The sequence below is a fragment of the Anser anser genome (assembly GCF_964211835.1).
Source record: "Anser anser genome assembly, chromosome: 19".
Taxonomy (NCBI): Eukaryota; Metazoa; Chordata; class Aves; order Anseriformes; family Anatidae; genus Anser; species Anser anser.
This window is the reverse complement of record NC_139740.1, coordinates 11,289,664-11,308,623: the sequence shown is the minus strand read 5'-3', so window position 1 is coordinate 11,308,623 and position 18,960 is coordinate 11,289,664. Positions and strand designations below refer to the sequence as shown.

At 48.6% G+C, this 18,960-nt stretch overlaps 1 protein-coding gene across 5 annotated transcripts in view; it reads right to left on the bottom strand.

The window, feature by feature from the left end:
• The window catches only part of RHBDL3 (rhomboid like 3), a 73,815-nt gene that overhangs the window by 54,155 nt on the left and 700 nt on the right, over positions 1-18,960 (bottom strand). For 2 of the 5 annotated variants that reach the window (XM_083805421.1, XM_083805422.1), the window contains exons 2-4: positions 16,391-16,551; positions 12,271-13,571; positions 8,720-8,743 (exon numbers count right to left, since the gene is read on the bottom strand). In XM_083805421.1, the coding sequence (XP_083661547.1) occupies positions 8,720-8,743; positions 12,271-12,390 (144 nt within the window). In that variant the 5' untranslated portion in view covers positions 12,391-13,571; positions 16,391-16,551. Of the gene's footprint in view, positions 1-8,719; positions 8,744-9,328; positions 9,429-12,270; positions 13,572-16,390; positions 16,552-18,960 lie in introns of those variants that run through there. The other 3 variants (XM_083805427.1, XM_083805426.1, XM_083805409.1) reach the window with 3 other exon arrangements.

Below are 18,960 nucleotides of genomic sequence, written 5' to 3'. Positions count from 1 at the left end.
ACAGCTTCCTTGGCTGCTGTCAAACTCAAACACGCCCACTACTGCATTTAATTTGCAAACGTGCCCCGGTACACTTGCGCTGAGTGCAAATACAGGAAGGCAGCAAGACCATCATACTTCCTACCACTGAGAAGAAACGCTTGCTTTCCAGGTCTGGTAGAGAGCAACTTTAAAAGCCTGTAAATGTTACAGGCGTGAGTGATAATGGCTTGGAAAAGCACCTCCAACCTGTTTCAATTCTCTAAGCAGCTGGGTTTGTTCCCCTGGAGACAGAATGATCTCTTCCCCCTCTCTCCCTCCCATCATAACAGAGTGCACACTACCGAGCACAATGCACCAGCTGATTTCCAGGATCAATCCAGTCTCTGTTTACAGCTTTTTCCCCTCCTTTCTTTTTAAACGTGCAGGCTTAAATGTTCTTATTGCTTCAGTGATTTTCTATGTGCAAGACAGGATTTGAGAACAATGCATTAGCAAGGATCTCTGTGCCTAAAAACCAGCCCGCATATTAGCTGAAATGGCAGAGCGTACGCTACCAAAGCCTCTCGCTGCAGCTGGGATCAGGCGGCAGCAGAGAGACAAGGGTCTGAATGCAGCTTGCTCTCCCTCTTGGACACTGTAGGTTTCCATGCAGCTCAGCCATGGAAGGTACACAAATGTGTAACAAGTAGGAAGCCTCCTGAGGCTTTTACAAATCTAGAGGCATCAAGCTGCCAGTAACTCACGGGCTGTGTAAGACTGACTCAGCTTCCATGTGCTTTTTCAGTGTGTGTTATGATTCCTTTAAACATTTCAGGAGATGCTTCCTTCTACCCGCTCAAGCTTAACAGTGTTGCGTTTGTTACACTGCTGATGTCTGGTTCCTGCTGACGGCTTCTACTCCCAGCTTCATGCTCAAGGCTATCAAGCAAAGCCGAATGTCTGTGTGAGGGCTGGCGGGGATGAAGGGTACCCTGGTAGCCAGGGAAAGGGGAGATGGCACGGCCAATCCCAACCCATTCGTGCTGCAGGGAAGGTATAAATGCAATCCCAGAGACTCGTACACAGCTTAGGGGCTGGCTGCTGCTCAATGTACTGGAATATTAAGGAGGAACTTGGGGAATGTTTGCTGTTCACCCTGCAAGAAGTGGGAAGATTGATGACCTGCAGGTAGCTTTCTCATACTGAACTATCACTCCAGGGTATCGTGGATAACAGCCAAACGTGGGTATAAGCCTTGAAGTGCTAGGAGATCACCATCTACCATAACAGCACTGGGGACAGAAACAGGCTAATCCTGGCAGGGTGGAAGACAAGGCAGTACCCTGCAGAGGGAACTCTCTCAGACATAACCTGCTCAGCGCCTCAGTTTCCCTCCTTGACCGAAAGAAGGAAAAATTCCTTTCCCCCTTTTCCTGGGGGTTCATGCATTCAAAAAGGCCTCTGGCAGAAGGCAGCAAGGGGCTGATAATCCAGACAGCATCAGCAAACCAATCTCCCTCAGCAAAACCAGATTCTCTTGCCAGTCCATTCTTCCCTTCAAGTCTGTCTACAGGGCAATGAATTTGAAGGGATTCTTTTCTTCCCAACCCCACAACCCAAAGTGGAGGAGTCAAAGGGTTAATGCTGCATGACAAAGGTCAGCGCAGTTTGGGGAGGGAGGAGAAAGGCGAGCATTGTGGTCACAGACAGCAGCTCCCTGCTCCCAAAACGCCGCTTGAGAAATGTAAAGTGATAGCGTTGCTCGGAAAAAAAGGCCTGAGAGCCTTGCCTAAATCCCAGGGCTTTATCGCTCACAAAAGCCCATCCCCTTGAGTCATTAATCGTGTGCTCCATGGCTGGGCGCCTCAAAGAGCAGCAGATGACACATGCCCAGCTGCCACTGACGCCCCTCCTCAAGGTAGCGGGGCAGAGGCAGGTGCACTCCCAGTGCCCTCTGCTCAAGGCTAATCTATTCTCCCTCCTTGTCCTCTGCCTTTCATCTCCTACAGCAGCCCACGCTGACAACTGTAAATGAGATTAGACTTCAAGGCATGGGGCAGATGCAGAACCCCCTCTGTGCATTGCCAAGAGACCCTTGTAGCTTTTAGAGTGTCTTTCCCCTTTACAACGCACAGCGTGGTGGAGGGGGGAGTAAAAGGAAGCAAGTTTCTTGCCACATTCACAGAAGCGCCTAATAAAACAGACAAAGCAGACCCTGGCTGTAGGGCCTGGATGCTAATCTTTTATCGCCACGGACAGTCTGGCCACCAGCACCTCTGATTCTCCAGTCCTCGTTAGGAGATAAAGTAACAAGTTATGGCTATTTCCTATCTCCAGTTCCTCTAACCTCCTCTTTGCAGTGCCACTCTGCTCCAATGTGGACACAATGTCCCAATGAGCCCTAACCTAGAGACAGCAACAGCCCAAAATCCAAGGGCATGAAAGCAGCATACGACCCTGTGATCAAACCTCCTGCCCATGCTGCTGCTCTCACAGATACTGTTTCCTATTCCTCATCTCACAGTTTCTCCTTCTCCCGCTCCCCACGTCCCACACAAACCAGCAGGAAGACACAAGCAATTTGTCAGAAAAAGCAGTGAAGTCTCCAGACACAAACCACTGCCTGGAGCTCAGAGACCTGCCTGTCGAGGTCTTCCAGCCGCAGCCAGCAGGGGTTAGCCAGCAACAATAGTCAGGGAACTTTTCAAAGGGGCGTGTGATGTTTAGCTCAACAGTGCCCCAGTAAACAAACTGGAATTTCTTTTATAGCGTGAGAAACTGCTCGTCCTGCCTGTGTTAAAGGCTATCCTGAGAAAAGGGACACAGTTAACATAAAAGATCATTGAGTTCAAAATAATTCCCTTTCTCAGTTACCACCAACCATGATCATAGCTGGCCCGATTTTATGGATTGCTTTGCAATTTCAGTCGTGCAGGAAACAGCCCTGGATTTAAGACGGTTGCAAGGTCGGCGTATTTTCATGCTTTAGAGACTGTGGCAGAGCAGGTTCAGCTGCACCCACTGCTGGTAGTGTCAGCAACTGAACTCTTCCTGACAAGTGCACGTCTGGTCCAGAGTATCTCTACAGCCTCATTTCTGAGCTCAAGCTTTCCATTAGCTGCCTACACAGAGCGGGTAGCTTGGCATCTCTCTCCATTCCCCATAAACTCTGTTCATCTGTTGCCATCACACCCACGTAAAAGTCTCAGGAAGGAATCCAGGATTCCTAAAGCAGCTGCAACAAAAACACAGCCTGGATTGATAAGCAATAGAATCAAGGTGCTGAGCCAGTGAGGAGGGTCTTTTGGGAGAGTTTTGTGTGTGGCTATTTAAAACCAGTTTGTTGTCATGACTACAAAGCAGGGTATGGGTGAGAAGAAGCGAGCACTCCAAGATGAGGGCTGATAATGTTAATTCACCCTTGAAATCTCAGCAGCCGTGGGGATGGGACAGAGACGACACAAGCTCTTGGCATCTAACAAAGCTAAAAGCTACATTCGAAAGGCAGGTCTGTCCTAATAATGAACACCATCCTCTTAGATAGTCCCTTTCACCCAGCACGGCCGAGGGCTGGATAATACCGATTAGTTGCAGTCATCTCTAAAGCAGGGATGTTGGGGACGTAGAGGCAAAGAAGGGCACCCGAGGCCTTATAAAGGACACAGCAAGCAGGAACCGTCAGTCCCACAGAAGACTTGCCTGCAGTCTCACTGTCTAGCCATCATACGACTTGGCTTCAGCGAGGACAGTGAGATGTTCTCATGTCTGCATGCAAGGGAATTAACTGGGGATCTTAACAGCACAGAGAAGTGTGAAATTGCCAGGACGTGCTACTGGAATTCTCTTACTTTTAAGTTAACCTGAAGATTAACAACAACAAGGCTGAGGTGCTTAATGCCGCCTTTGCCTCAGTCTTTAGCGGCAATACCGGTTGTTCTCCGGACACCCAGTGCCCTGAGCTGGTGGAAGGGGATGGGGAGCTGGATGTGGCCTTCGCTATCCATGAGGAAATGGTTGGCGACCTGCTACGGAGCTTGGATGTGCGCAAGTCGATGGGGCCGGATGGGATCCACCCGAGGGTACTGAGAGAACTGGCGGAGGAGCTGGCCGAGCCGCTTTCCATCATTTATCGGCAGTCCTGGCTATCGGGGGAGGTCCCGGTTGACTGGCGGCTAGCCAATGTGACGCCTATCTATAAGAAGGGCCGCAGGGCAGACCCGGGGAACTATAGGCCTGTCAGTTTGACCTCAGTGCCGGGGAAGCTCATGGAGCAGATTATCTTGAGGGTCATCACGCAGCACTTGCAGGGCAAGCAGGCGATCAGGCCCAGTCAGCATGGGTTTATGAAAGGCAGGTCCTGCTTGACGAACCTGATCTCCTTCTATGACCAAGTGACGCGCTTGGTGGATGAGGGAAAGGCTGTGGACGTGGTCTACCTTGACCTCAGTAAGGCTTTTGACACCGTTCCCCACAACATTCTCCTCAAGAAACTGGCTGCTCGGGGCTTGGACTGGCGTACGCTTCGCTGGGTTAGAAACTGGCTGGATGGCCGGGCCCAGAGAGTTGTGGTGAATGGAGTCAAATCTGGCTGGAGGCCGGTCACTAGTGGAGTCCCCCAGGGCTCGGTACTGGGGCCGGTCCTCTTTAATATCTTTATTGATGATCTGGATGAGGGCGTCCAGTGCACCCTCAGTAAGTTTGCAGATGACACCAAGCTAAGTGCGTGTGTCGATCTGCTCGAGGGCAGGAAGGCTCTGCAGGAGGATCTGCATAGGCTGGAGCGATGGGCTGAGGTCAACTGCATGAAGTTCAACAAGGCCAAGTGCCGGGTCCTGCACCTGGGCTGCAACAACCCCAAGCAGAGCTACAGGCTGGGAGATGAGTGGCTGGAAAGCTGCCTGGCCGAGAAGGACCTGGGAGTATTGGTGGATAGTCGGCTGAATATGAGCCAGCAGTGTGCCCAGGTGGCCAAGAAGGCCAACGGCATCCTGGCCTGTATAAGAAGCAGTGTGGCCAGCAGGTCGAGGGAAGTGATTGTGCCCCTGTACTCGGCTCTGGTGAGGCCGCACCTCGAGTACTGTGTTCAGTTTTGGGCCCCTCGCTACAGGAAGGACATGGACGTGCTCGAGCGAGTCCAGAGAAGGGCGACCAAGCTGGTGAGGGGTCTGGAGAACAAGTCTTACGAGGAGCGGCTGAGGGAGCTGGGCTTGTTCAGCCTGGAGAAGAGGAGGCTCAGGGGCGACCTCATCGCTCTCTACAGTTACCTGAAAGGAGGCTGTAGAGAGGTGGGGGTTGGTCTATTCTCCCACATGCCTGGTGACAGGACGAGGGGGAATGGGCTAAAGTTGCGACAGGGGAGTTTTAGGTTGGATGTTAGGAAGTACTTCTTTACCGAAAGGGTTATTAAGCATTGGAACGGGCTGCCCAGGGAGGTGGTGGAGTCACCATCCCTGGAGGTCTTTAAAAGACGTTTAGATGTAGAGCTTGGGGATATGGTTTAGTGGAGTACTTAGTGTTAGGTCGGAGGTTGGACTCGATGATCTTGAGGTCTCTTCCAACCTAGAAATATCTGTGAAATATCTGTGAATAACAAAATTTTTTTTGGCCAGTGAAGAACAAACAAATAAACCCCCAAGCGACCGTGTAGGAATGGAGAGAGGTAATGTCATGCTCTGCTTGGAGCTTGGATTCCACACAGAGACAGTGTGTGCGGAGTGCTCAGCGACAGTGCAGGCTCTGCAGAAGGCAGCAGATGCGGAGCTAATGTGTGTGTGTGGGTGGAGGGTGTTTATGAGCACAATAAATAAATGTATGAATCCCTATAAAAGTTCCCGTATAAAAGTGAGTTAGAGCTGCCCGAGGGCTGTGGCCTCAGAATAAAAAATGCATCTTTTAAGCATGGCATGAAGCAGCAGCTGTACCATAACTTCCTGGCAGCAGCACTGAGAAGCTGCCTGTCTGCCTGCTCCCAAACACTTGGGTGAAGTCTTGACCCCGCTAAATACAGAAGGAGCTTTGGTACTCAGGATTTTAATCTGGGAGGGGCTTATTTGAACCTCGAAGCCTAGGAAGCAGAGCTGGACCTAACTTTTTGCCAATTTTCAGTTCTTTTACTTCTTTAAAGAAGCAATCTGACAGTGGCTGGAGATACTGGTATCACTCACTGACAGTTCCCAGCATGACAGAATAGAGCTGGATCAAAATGAATAGAAAAATTCCTCTAGAAATCATTGTCGTTCACTCCTCTTTCCCAAAATAAACAAGGGAAAAACACATCGTTTTATGGTTGAGCAGCAATTTTCATCAAGAAATCCTGAATTTTTAATTTAAGATGTTTAGGGGGAAGGGTTAGAAACAACTATAAAGAACCCTTTAAATTTCGTATGTCTATACATAAAACTGCTTTTCTGTCAGTAAGCCTAAATGAAAGTTTTGTAAAAATATCTCCCCCCAGGAAAAGAAAAAGCATTACTAACAATTTCATCACCTGTCCCCCCACCAAAGGCAGGGAGGGGAGGGATTACTGCCCCCTCCCCTGCATCATTTACCATCACCGTAAATCACCCTGGAAACAGGAGACTTGCAGACTCCCAGCCCGTGAATTCCCAACTGCCCTAACACATCCTCCAGGGTCTTCCCTCGTTCCACTGCTCTCTGGGGAGGAGGTGAACGCTGAAGCCCCTGCGTCCCAGAAGAGCGGGTGACTTAAGCCTTAGTCCCAGCCCATGAGTCACAAAGAGACGGGGCACATAAATCTTTGGTCGCCCACTTCCACCCTGCACACACATCAGGCCAGGTCAGATCTCCCAGCGAGAGCTGCAACTCTTCTGAGTTTCAACACTCAGACTTTCTCTAGCTATTAAGACATTATCGTGTTTCACGTGGATGCCAGTCAGAGCTAAACAAAACGCTCCCCTCTCCTACCAGCACAGAGCTGCTGGGAATAGCAACCTTGTTCCATGACAAACAGCATCTTGCGATTCACTGCAGGCTAATTGCATTGCATTGCTGATACTGTGCTTGAGGAAGACGTCAGCGCCTTGGCTTTGCCCACAGGCAACAAGGACGTTATTGATTTATTCAGGACTTACAACTAGTTGTCACAGGTTGCATTCTCTTTGATAATAAAGCCTTACAGACGAGGCTTAAATTTCCGCTGCAGCCCTAATTGAAACATAGCTAATTATCAGAGTCCTGCCTTTGCAGCCCATTCCCTTGTTCCTGCAGTAATTTTCTGTAAATCCAACAGTCAAACTCCCCTCCCTTAGACAAAAAAAAAAAAAAAAAAAAAGAAAAGAAAAAAAGGGGGGGAGAGAAGAAGAAAGGGAAAAAAAAAAAAAGACCTCTACTATGCAAGCAAGTCCAGTGGGAAATTACCCATTCCTCTCTTTGAGCCTGAGGTAGCTACCAGCCAAGATCCCCATCCCACAAGGACTCAATGACTTCAAAGGATGCTTGTAGAATCAGACTTCAAATTAAGGCCAACTTTCGAGACAGAAGAGAATTCCAAGTGGCTGAAACATTCAGCTCAGACCACAAACAATTTATCTTGAATCAGTCTTCTGAGTGGCAGCATTCCCTATGAGCCCCAGCAAATTCAAACACACCACGCAATTTAGGTGTGATCAACAATTAGAGTAATCTAATTCCCAACTGCCAGTTGCTTGACTGTACAACAACAAACGAACTGCAGTCCAGACACGTGGATTAACAGTTAGTCACAGCTAACTCGCTACAAACAAGCACTCATCAGAGCAGGCAGTCCAGTTATTAGCTGAATGACAGCAAGACCCTCAAGGTACCGAGGACATCCTTTGACAGAGACTGCACCACAGCCTTCAGCTGTATAAGCAAGAATTATCACCTTGTAAAGTGGGGACAAAAATACCTCAGAACTTTAAGATTGCCAGGTCAACGTCAGCATCAGAGTAAGTTCACTTACAGTAGGTGACATTTACATGCACACACAACGGCACAAAAGTTTATGACATCCAGAGAGTGGTGCAGTTTAAAAGCAAGTCAACCCTAGAAAAATCCTTCAGTTTATAGCTGCTTCACATTTCAGCCTGGCAGATGGAAGGAACACCACAAAGCAAACATGTCAGGTAAAGCAGCTAAAAGCATAATTTACAAGCTAGAATCCACAACCCAAATTCTCAGCAGCTATAACTCAGAGCTTTACAGAGCTCTGTGGATTTCAGCCAGCTACGGGTGTGACCAATGGCATTTATCGGGTACAACCACGGCTTTTGGTACAGAAGCAGATACTTTGCTAATTCTGTGGAAGTTAAAAGCTGCGGGTCCTCTCCTGGATCAAATAGATGTTATCACGCATAAGTCGGTTCAGCAGCTGGGGAACCATTTCATAGAACACAGTGCTGGTTTTACAGGTCCTAGTTTGCCTGCCTCAAAGAGTAGGCGATCCTTTAATCCACAGAGCAGGGGTAGTGCAGCTGGCAGCTACAGGGAGCTGGCAGCTACAGGGAGCACCTGCTGCAGCACCTCGGCTCAGCCCCTGTGCTACAAGGGATGGTCAGCCTGGGCCCGCTTCTCCTCCTGGCTGCTCTGATGAGAAACTGAGAGAAAGGCCCAAAGCATTAATGATAATAACGACTTGCACACCAGCACCCTGGGAATCAGGAACACAGAGCTCCTAAATTGTACGTTAAAAGCATGGAAAATCTAGTACAGAGGAAATTAAGTGCGGGCTACACTCTTTGCTCATAAGACAGAGACAATACATCAGTTGTTCACATACCTGATCAAATAGGGCTTTCCAGTGCTGAGAGGCAATGCGTAAGGGAGGAAAAAAGAAAAAGAAGGTATGAGAGCAACGACATTAACATGCAGCAAACTGTAGAAGTATATTCTAACTGAGAAATAACCAAATGATCTAGTGCCATTTCCAACAGCCTTCTTCATCCCAGAATCACCTACCCTTCCGGGGGAGGAGGCAGGGGGAATCTACCAACCACAGGGAGTACAGTTTTCATTTACAAATCCAAATTAAGACAAACTCGGAACATTCATGTGTTAATTCTGTTTTCTTCTGCTTTGTCTGCTTGTGAGTGACTAAGGAATAAAAGGCTTTTTATCCACAGGGATCAAGACAGCTTGGTGTATATTGAGGGGAGGGAGGAGTTAGCAATGTTTTTTCAGATCACTTTCTAAGATCCTGTGGCCCAACCATGACCCACAGACTGCCTTCTCTGGTTGTCAGAGCCTTGCCTGCTCCTAACTCTGGCAGGGACTTGCTGCAAGGCCTTTGATAACCCATCAGTTCTCTGAGCCTCACATGTCCACAGCTAAAAAATGGATAATTCCTCTTGCACAATGTGGAAAGGGGGAAGCCTGGGACTATATTTACCCCTACAACTTTTGTTCCAGATCTGTCTGAAAAGCTGTGCACAGAAAGAAGGTCCACTTCAGTGCAGACAACCACGTGAATGCTCCACCAGTCCTTGTCACTTGGGAACAGAAAGAACAAGCTGATGACTGGCTCTGGTTTATGCTTTGTACAAAGACCAATGTCAAGCCACACAGCCCCATGGAACTGAGGAAATTCCTAATGAAGTGCTTGCTTCTCTCTCCTAGGTCTTGGATTTGGGGTCAGCTGAGAAGAGATCAACTTCCATGGGGCAACAGTGACCCAGCTAACCACTGCTTAGATTCCCCATGAAAAAACCTGCACGTTCTCAGTTCTCTTGTCTGCAGCGTGTTGTTCAGCACAACACTTTGTTTCTGCTTCAATCACCTTCCTAGAAGAGCAAAATGAGAAAAATAACAAACATGAGCCTCATAAAAGCAAGTCTCCTCACTCTGCTATATGCAAAGCAGAGCTCTGGTGAGAGCCTTACCCAATCCTCCCAAGAATATTTCCTTTCACATGGTAGGCAAATCTAAAGCAGAACTGACTGGAGAGACAGTGGGGTATCAGGCCACTGAATTTAATCAGTTCAGCTGCTGGCTCCCCTCCTCCCCACGTCCCCATCCATTTATAAACTCCCATTTATCATCATAAATCAGCCCAGCACTTTAAACAGAACATTTTGGGACTGCCTCAATGCTGGCTTCGTGGAATGCTGCTCCAAGAGCTGTAATGACATCACAGCTGAGCTGTTACACGCTGTCAAGGCGTTACATCTACCGTGTAATATTTTTGTGGTTAACAACATATAAAGAACTGACCTTGTGACAGTTCTTGCTGGCCAAACCAAAGAGCTTACGTCAAGCTCTCAAATGTAATAACAGAAAATCAACCCCCAGTTAGGTCTCGGGGGGCACGCTCCTAGCACAGAGCAGTTTGAATTTTCAGAGATGATGCTCTGTAGCTTGCAGCCTGCTTGTTTCAGCAGGAAATCCTTGGCTGTGGAGAAGGAGGGCATTTATACCACTTCCTGCTCTTCTGACTTGCAGATGATACATGATACCTCAAGCTTCTGTCATATCATCTATTGCCAGGTCTCAGCAGCTTCTCATAAGCAAATGCAACTGTGGGCTCTGACTCTATTTTCTCGACTGCAGAAAACAAGGCACGAGAGTCAAATAATAATGCAGATCCCAAGGTAAGTAATAGTAGGACACTGCGAGCTGGACCAGACCCAGGCTGTCCTACCTCAAGGTCAAGCAGCACATCAGCAGCAGAACTAGGATGAGAATCTAGATTTCACCAAGGAAAGCTCACAGCCTGTCTACTGTCTCAGGAGCCCAATCCTGCCAGGCACTCAGCACTCCGCTTCTCCTGGGCCCCTGGCAGGATCGAATTGCTAATGGCTGCATTCTTGTAGAGGCTGGAGGAACTCCAAGGGGCCCGTGTGTATCACAACAGGAAATCTTACTTGTAGACCATCCAGACAAGCACAAAATTTGTCAGGGAATAAAAGGTCACAGTCTGAAGTAAGCAAGCACAGGGATTTGGAAACCTGGACTCCTGGAAAACCATCCTTTCCCAGTGAAAATTACATGTACCCCTGCTCAGGCATGCTCCAGTGCAGACTACCCGGCAGTGTTATAGCAGAGCACAAACTGCATCACACGTTCCCTCCTGAACGTGCAGTGCTCGGGATTATAGCCTGGGGAAAGCAGCTCTACCAAGCAAGTGCACTTCCTCTGCTTGCCCTCTGGGAGGAAAATTCAGCAACCGAATTCTAGGGGATTCGGAAGGACTGGAGGAGCAGGAGCAGGCGCTGCCCCGAGCAGCCCCTGGCAGGTTCCTCTAGCAGCATCATAAAAGTAGAGGCAAAAAGGGATGTGCCATTGTGGGAGGCTTAGTTTACAAGCGCCCCTTTCATGCCTGTGCAAGGTCCGGGAGACAGCCCACTTCAGAAAGACATTCAGCATCACTGCTTCATCCCTCCATAGGCAGGAACAGAGCCTGCGCTTACCTCTGCAGGCTGAGCAGGCACTTTGCACAGCCCTCATCCCAGCAGAGTTTGCTAGGAAGGAGAGCTGCAAGCAGTCCAGGGCTGCACCAGGAATGCAGATCTGCTCATATTCACTCCCCCCCAGACAGGTGCACAGCGAGCTCCAGCCTCCAGCACCGGCAGATGCAGAACTACCACCTCAGCTCTGCAGGCGTTGCTGCTCAGCCTGGCAAGAGCTGATTCAAAGCACGCAGGACCACTTGGTGTCCTTCTAGGCTGGGTGAGCAGAGGAGAGACAGCACCAAGTTAACCCATCCTCGGGTGAAATCGCAGCTCAGAGGGTGGAGAGAGGCTATCAGCCCTGCCGAACTTGGGTGGGAAAAAAAAACAAAAAACAAAAGAAAAACACGGAAAAAAACTTCCTCCTCTGTTTGTAGCTCGGGGGCTGGAAGATGGAACAGGTTCTTAAGAAGGGGGGTGTTCCACGTCTGTCACCCTCCGAGTAGCTGGGACTCTGGAGAAGCTCTCTGTCCCCAGGAAGCCCCTCAAGCCGAGACATCAGCCCCACTCCTGTCTCTAGAGCCGCCTGTGCCCGCAGCCCGGTCCCTCTGCCCCCAGCAGTGCCCTGCCCGGCCAGCCGCAGCTCGCCGGCAGCCGGGTGCGGGCGGCCAAGGAGCCCGGCGGGGCAGCACCGGGGGGCTCCGGGCTGGGCCGAGAAGGGGGAGAAGGGGGCTGCGCCCCAGGACGGGGCCGGCCCGGCGGCTGCCGGAGCCCCCCCTTTCCTGTCGGGGCAGGGAGCGGCGGGAGGGCGGCGGGGACGGAGCCGGCGCCTGGAGGGTCACCGGCCCCGTTCCTCCCCCCGGCCCGGGCTTTCTTTATAAATAGCGTGAGCCGATTAACCCGGCCCGGAGGAAAGGGGTGAAGGCAGCGAGCAAAGGAAACTTACATCCTCTGCGGCCATAGGTAGGACATCCTCGGAGTCGAGCACCTCGATTTCTTCCGCTTCTGAGCTGGCAGCCACGGCAGGGGAAGAGCTGGCGTGAGGCTCCGGCAGCCTGTCTCCCATGCTTGGAAACGGTCCCCCCGCAGCCCCCGCCCCCCCACCCGCCCCCCTTTACTCCCCAGATCCTTGAAGAAATTAAACCTAGCTGCCGCTTGGCAAACTTTCAAGCGCAGCCGAGCCTGCTGCCTTCATGACTCCCGCAGGCGGGAGGGGAGGAAATCCTCCATCCAGGGAACATCCAATTAGCGGGGGCAGCGCAGGCGGGCGGCATCCCGGCGGCGGGCTCCGGCCGGGGCAGGTGACCCCTCCCCGGGGCGGCTCGGCCACCTCTCGCCTCCCCTCGCCTCCTCCCGCCCCGGGCACGGCCCCCGGGGGCACGGCCAGCCCCCCCCCCCCCCGAGCGGCCCCGGGGGCTGGCAGCGGCCGAGGCCGGCCCCGCAGGGAGGCAGAGCTCGGGGGGAGCCGCCGGGAGCAGCCCCGCTCCGCTAGGGGGGCGGCCCCCCTTTCGGCCGGCTCTGTGCCCCCCTCTCCGAGCTCCCCTTCGGGTTCCCGGAGCCGGGGGTCGGGCGGAGCGAGCGCAGGCAGGTGGCGGAGCCGCGCGGCGCTGCTGGGGGTCTGGGAGCCAACTTCTCCATCCCGGCGAGTCGCAGTGCGGGGTCGCTGTGGGGTTTTTAAGCCTTCCCCATCGTTATTCGTCCCTGCGCGAGGAGATGGGTATCTTAGCCATCTGGAGCCGGGATTAGGAACTTGGGGAACGCCTCGGCTGAGGGCAGAAATGCAGCAGTTTTAGCTCCTTCCAACCAAGCGCGGCAATAGCCGGCTGGCAAGGGGGAAGGGCCGGCAGAGCCAGGCTGCTCCGCCCGGTGCCAGCGCCCTGCTCCGCTCTGCTCAGCGGCTGCCACAGCTGAGGGCAGCCCCGGGCAGAGGGGGCCGGCACCCCGGGCCAAGTTTTGGTGACACGAGAGCTCTCAGCCACAAGGACAGAGCCGAGCTAGAACTCCCTCCTTTCCCTACAAATTTGTCTTAAAAGCAAACAGAAACAAGAAAAGATAAAGGAAAACCCCAACAGAAAAGCTGTGGAACGGGAATGGGACCTTCCAGCCAGCAGCAGCAGAGCGTACAGCAGAGATCCTCTCCTCTCTCCCATCCAGAGCCGTCACAAATGCCTTACTCCATACACCTTATCACTTTTGATCTGGATCAAATTTGTCCCACGCAGTGATGGGAAACTTGTGAGCTGTGAGCTAAAGCACCAGGACAACACAGTGGTGAACAGCACAGCATTCTTAACAGTAAAGACCCAGACAGGCTGTTGCCAGTGGGCCCTAGCTTCTTAAACACTAAAATACTCTTCTGCAGAAGGAGAACAGTGCCCAGATCTCTGCAGGTGTCCCCATGAGCTACACCTGCCGGCAGACGTCCACAGCTCAGCAGCCCACGGGGCTGGCACTAATTTAAGGTCAGGACCAAGGGCTACAGTATCTCACAGAGCTGAGCAAAGTCAAGTAAAAGGAATGATCTCCTCTGTCACCTAAGTTTTCCCTTAGCAAAACTAGAAGGCGAAATCAAACGTGCAAGTGATCTGTATTTTGGGAACAAATGAAAGAGTTAAGATGATAATCTTATCCTCTGTTACTGCCCAACTACTATCCAACTGCCCCATCCTGAACGAACATTAGAAAAGAAACTCTTATGTTCAAGGAGTGCTAAGGTAAAAAACTCCCCTCCATTTATGTTTCTGAGCCCAGCAGATCAGAGATATTTTTTCAAGAAATGTCCCTTCCAGTACTTTGAAGATTTTAGCTAAACTTTTACAGTGAGTGCAAGAAGTAAACTCAACACCCTTGGACCTGAAGAGCAGAATTTTTCCACCTCTGGATTCAGATGTGAAAATGACAACAAAATAAAAACTGCTCAGAAGTCTCCAGAGGAACTGATGAACAGAGGGCTTCTCCCACCTCCATAACGGTTGGACTTGATGATCTTAGAGGTCTTTTCCAATCTAAATGATTCTATGATCACCAAACTGTTGTCCTAAGTTAAACAGAGCAGACCTCCTTCAGGTTTAAAGGTGATTCTTTCTGCACTTCTTACTTGTCTAGAGCCTGCCCAGCCTGCTCTTCCAAAACGAAAGAGCAGGCTACCAAATGCAGCACTTTTGAGACGCACTAACCCACCTTACTCATACAACACCACCCCTGCCAAAATATTCCAGGCCATGTACAGCTATTATAAAAACAATCTCTTTTTGATTAAAAACCTAAACCTCATCAAAACTTAAAACAGATGGATAAGCAAAAATATACTATGCCAACAAAAAGAAACAGCAATCATTAAAGATGTCTTTAGGGAGGAGGAAAGCCAGTTTTAGAAGTAAAGAGAGAATAAATGAGCTGAATTTCAGGGGTAACAGGTTCCACACAGTTGGGGACTGCCATTCCAAGAACTGTGGATCACCTCAGATTGCAGATGCTAGCAGGAAAATGCTAACCATGAAGTCTAACATAAATGCAATAAACGTCAGGGAGAGCTGCAAAATAAACTTACCTTAATATCAAATCCCCATTAAACTGGAAAACTGCTGCAAAATTATAAGTTCATTTTTCTCCTCTAAGGAATGTTTTCACTAGTGGCAACGAAGGTTTTTTTTATGGAAATATCTCTGCACATTGCACATATGAGCTAGTGCTGTGCTATAATTGTCACAGAAAGGAAATTAACAGTATTCTAATGAGGAGTTTTGTTACAGACAAATTATCATCTTCCAAGTCTGCGAGAGCCTCTTAATTTAGACTGTCATTTCTCCCCACTGCATACCCTAGTGATTCTGCCTTGGAAAAACAGTAATTGCTAGAGACACTAGGGAGCTGTGGGCCACCACAGAACAGACGTAGACAGAACACACAAGGGCTACAGAAGAAACTTAGAAAGAAGAAGCTTGAGATAACAAACCCCAATCCATTTTCACATTCAGTTATGTAGGCAATCTTTTATATTCCTAATACTGCAAACAAAATGTAGACATAGGTCCTTCCTGCATGGGAAGTGGCTAAAAAGGTCAGCTCATGAATATGCAATTTAAAAGCTCTCAAAGGGACCCAGCCAACATCTGTTAGCCAAGCCTTCTGAAGCAAATCAGAACAGTTTGTTCATGGGTCCTTTTTCCAAGCAAAGAAGTCCCAAAGGACTTTTAAAAACTGCACGGTTCTCACAGTTGAAACCAAATGGAGAAATCTACATAGCTTGATTACTGCATTGGAGCTCAGACAGAGACCCAGACCTGAAAGGCTACTTCTGAAGCAAAATGCAGTGTTTTGGATCAGATGCCAAAAGCACTGTGCCCTAGCAAGAAGTTAGATAGCGCACACAGAACTGGACCAAGCCAGTCAGATTAACCCTTCTAGACTTGTGAAAATGATGCAAGATCTTTAAGAACCACGGACTATAGGAGCTGGGGTTACTGTGCCCAAAAGTTAACAAAGGGCTCTTTCAGTATCGGTGATGACGATATGAGCCTCATCTTTTGGAATTAATATGAATCAGACAATATGGGCTGCCTTTCAGCTTCTCCCTAATTCAGGAATGCTTTCTCTCCTGAAGACAAGAAAAAGTGGGGAAAAATAAGGTCCAGTTTCACATCTGACTTCCAACCTATCTTGAAGGATTATCCACCTGGCCCTCCCCATTCCCCTTGTTATACTTAGAGATTTTTCAACTCCAGCACTGAAGAATTCCCAGTGCAGACTCTAGTCTTTCTACCTGCTGCTCTGTTCTGCCCCAGTAGCTGTTATTGGTTGCAGCTGGTTCTAACTGTCTCTTTCATTATGGCTGAGGAAATAATTAAATCCACCATTAACCCTTTCTGGACAGTTGTTTTAAGAGGAAACTCTTCTATCAAGTCAGCCTACAGTGTTTAAAATGCGTCTTTGCTCCTTTTCAACTGTCACCCGATGGGAACACAGCACACATTGGTGAATTCATCCCAAATCAAAAGAATTGTTTGAAATGGAGACCAATTAGTAATTCAAGGTTAATTTCCAACATAAAATCAAGTCATGCTTACAATTAATCCTGAACTGACAGTCTTTCAGACAGGAGGTAAAAGCTGAGGGGTGAAGGATGTTTCTCCAAGGATGACTAAACAAGATCTTTGTCTTCCCAGTGACTTTGCAGCAAGGCCAGGCAATTCACACATCAGATTGAACGTGAAGAGAAGATGGGAGTCTGGTTTGTAAAAAAAAAATAATTAAAAATTTGTTAGAAAACAGTGACAGAATCAGAGGAAAGAAAACAAATCACTGCAGAGAGTGTGAGTGAATAGAGAATTAAATGGGCTGCTGCTCTTTCTCCCCACCAACCAGCACTCAAAAGCAATAGTTAAACTTTTAAGACTTTCTTCCTTATGTACTCAACGAGTAGAATACTTTGCTCTCACATCAGTGACTATGACTATAATCCTCATGGGATCCTGGAGGTCTTGGCAAGTGAACATCATAATTCTTACCTCAGTGGCATAATTACACAAGTTTTCACAGAGAACACGAGGCACCCACACAAACAGAGCCACAACAGATTTAGATGGGCTCTCTTCCCAGCAACTTCCTCTCCCTAAACCAATGGAGAAGGCCAGGTTTTGTAACAGCACACAGCAAACTCTGGTCTTCACCTGCATGCTGACCCTTGTACCCTTCTTCCTCAGTGACAGAATTGCTCGTCTTTTTTTTCGAATATAGCTAACAAAAGGTGCTTTTCATGTAAAGTACCTATATGGTGCCTACCCCCACTATAGCATTTCACTTCCAGTTACTAATGAGATCTGTTCATTAACAGCCTAGACCAGATTTGAGTTTGAAGTCCTCTCACTGTTCACTGGTTCCAAGTTCCTTCCATAATTGTCCTGCATGTTAACAGCTTTCCCTTTAATGCTTTTTAAGGTATGAACTTGTTCGTGATGACATGAAAATAGAGGTTACAAAGCACTTTTCTTCCTCCAGAAAGTAAGAGTTTTCTGAACAGGAGAAATTTGTAGTAGCACAGGGGAATGGATTTTACTAAATACTTTTCAATATTATCATGCATTCTGCTATCAAGACCCTTATAAGGACGTTAGGAAATGTTTAAAATATTGCTATCCCAAACACGCATCTGTTCACTGTGGGCAAAAAATAAAAGGTCTTGAACAATTAGAGCTAAAAATGAACATAATTGCCTGAGTTCCTGAGCTTTAAATAATATACATGGAAAAGGGAATAAAATCCTTATAATTTGTGAAATATTCATGACAATTATTATTAAGGCTTTGAATGCAATTTCAAAAGTACATGAAGATATCTGAAACTGAATCAGATTTAAGCTCCTGGGAGGCAAGGATCCTACATGGCACTCTCAAAAGCAGGACTTGGACTACTAAAGTTACTCATATGTCCTTAAAAATTGCCAAGCCACTCTACAGACTACTGGCAGTATACAGTTTTAAACAAATTGCCCTAAAAAGTCAAGTGAACCCCATTCACTTAATGAGTGCTCACCAGATCATGGTTTATCAATTTCACTTTCAGACATTTAAGTCAAAAGAGAATACCTCAGACTCACCAGTAGTGCGCTGGTAGCATTTGATGGTCTGAGCATCGTTTACTAACTTAATCCAGGAGGGAAGGGTGACAAGAAGTTTGTGCACGTCAATAAGAAATGAGATACACTTCACTTCTGCTGCAACAGCAGAGACCTTGTGAGCTTCAGGAAATGGCTGCAAGAGGAGGTGTAAGGGGAATTCGCTGCCTGTGAGCAGAAATGCATTAGTGTTACTGAACACACAGGAGGCTCCAGGATCTGGAAATCAAAGAAGCTGGTGGGGAGCTGCAGGGTATGTTGTATTTCACACTCTGTCTTTCACATCAAAGTACATCATGCTCACTACACACATCCAGCATGGCTGGGACAGAAGGGGTCAGCTAGCTGGGACGCAGCCATTGCCTTCTACACAGACGGAGCTAGGTCCAGCATGTGCTGCCTCCTCTTGTGCTTTCTAATGGGTCAGAAGATCCAGAGATCCTCACAAGGTTCTCTAACCCTGACTCTGATTTGGGAATCACAGGACGTGTCTCAGCCCTGCAATTTCATGTCCTTGTTTTTCTGTTCTCCTGCTGGTGGCAAATAAAGTGTGACCGATAGGTGGAAAGCTACAAAGGGCAAGAAAGTACAGGCCTGGGTCTTAGATACCAAGCACAACCCCTTTTCTCCTACTTTTGTATCCAGCTCTTAATTTTCATGTTCAAGCAACACTGCCTATTGCTACTCATAAGAGAGCAATCAAGGTCCTCTGAAAAGAGAAACTCCCAAATTGCCCTTCAGTCTGAAGAACATCTTGTTATTACGACTCTTTTCTCAGCTTCCCCCACCTGCTCGTGTAGCTTAATTTGGATTCAAATTCATTCCCATTCCTGCCTTAGAGTACTACTATTAATTGATATAATGAAGGCAAGGAGATGGGATAAAACTCCAGTGCGTGACAGGAAGAAGTAAGGGAGGAGAAAACGCTTAACTTACTGCCTTGTATTGCTACGCCAGTGACTGGCATGGTCTGTATGGCTGCTGAGGAACAGAGCTATGCTTCAGCAGGGCTTTACAACACCT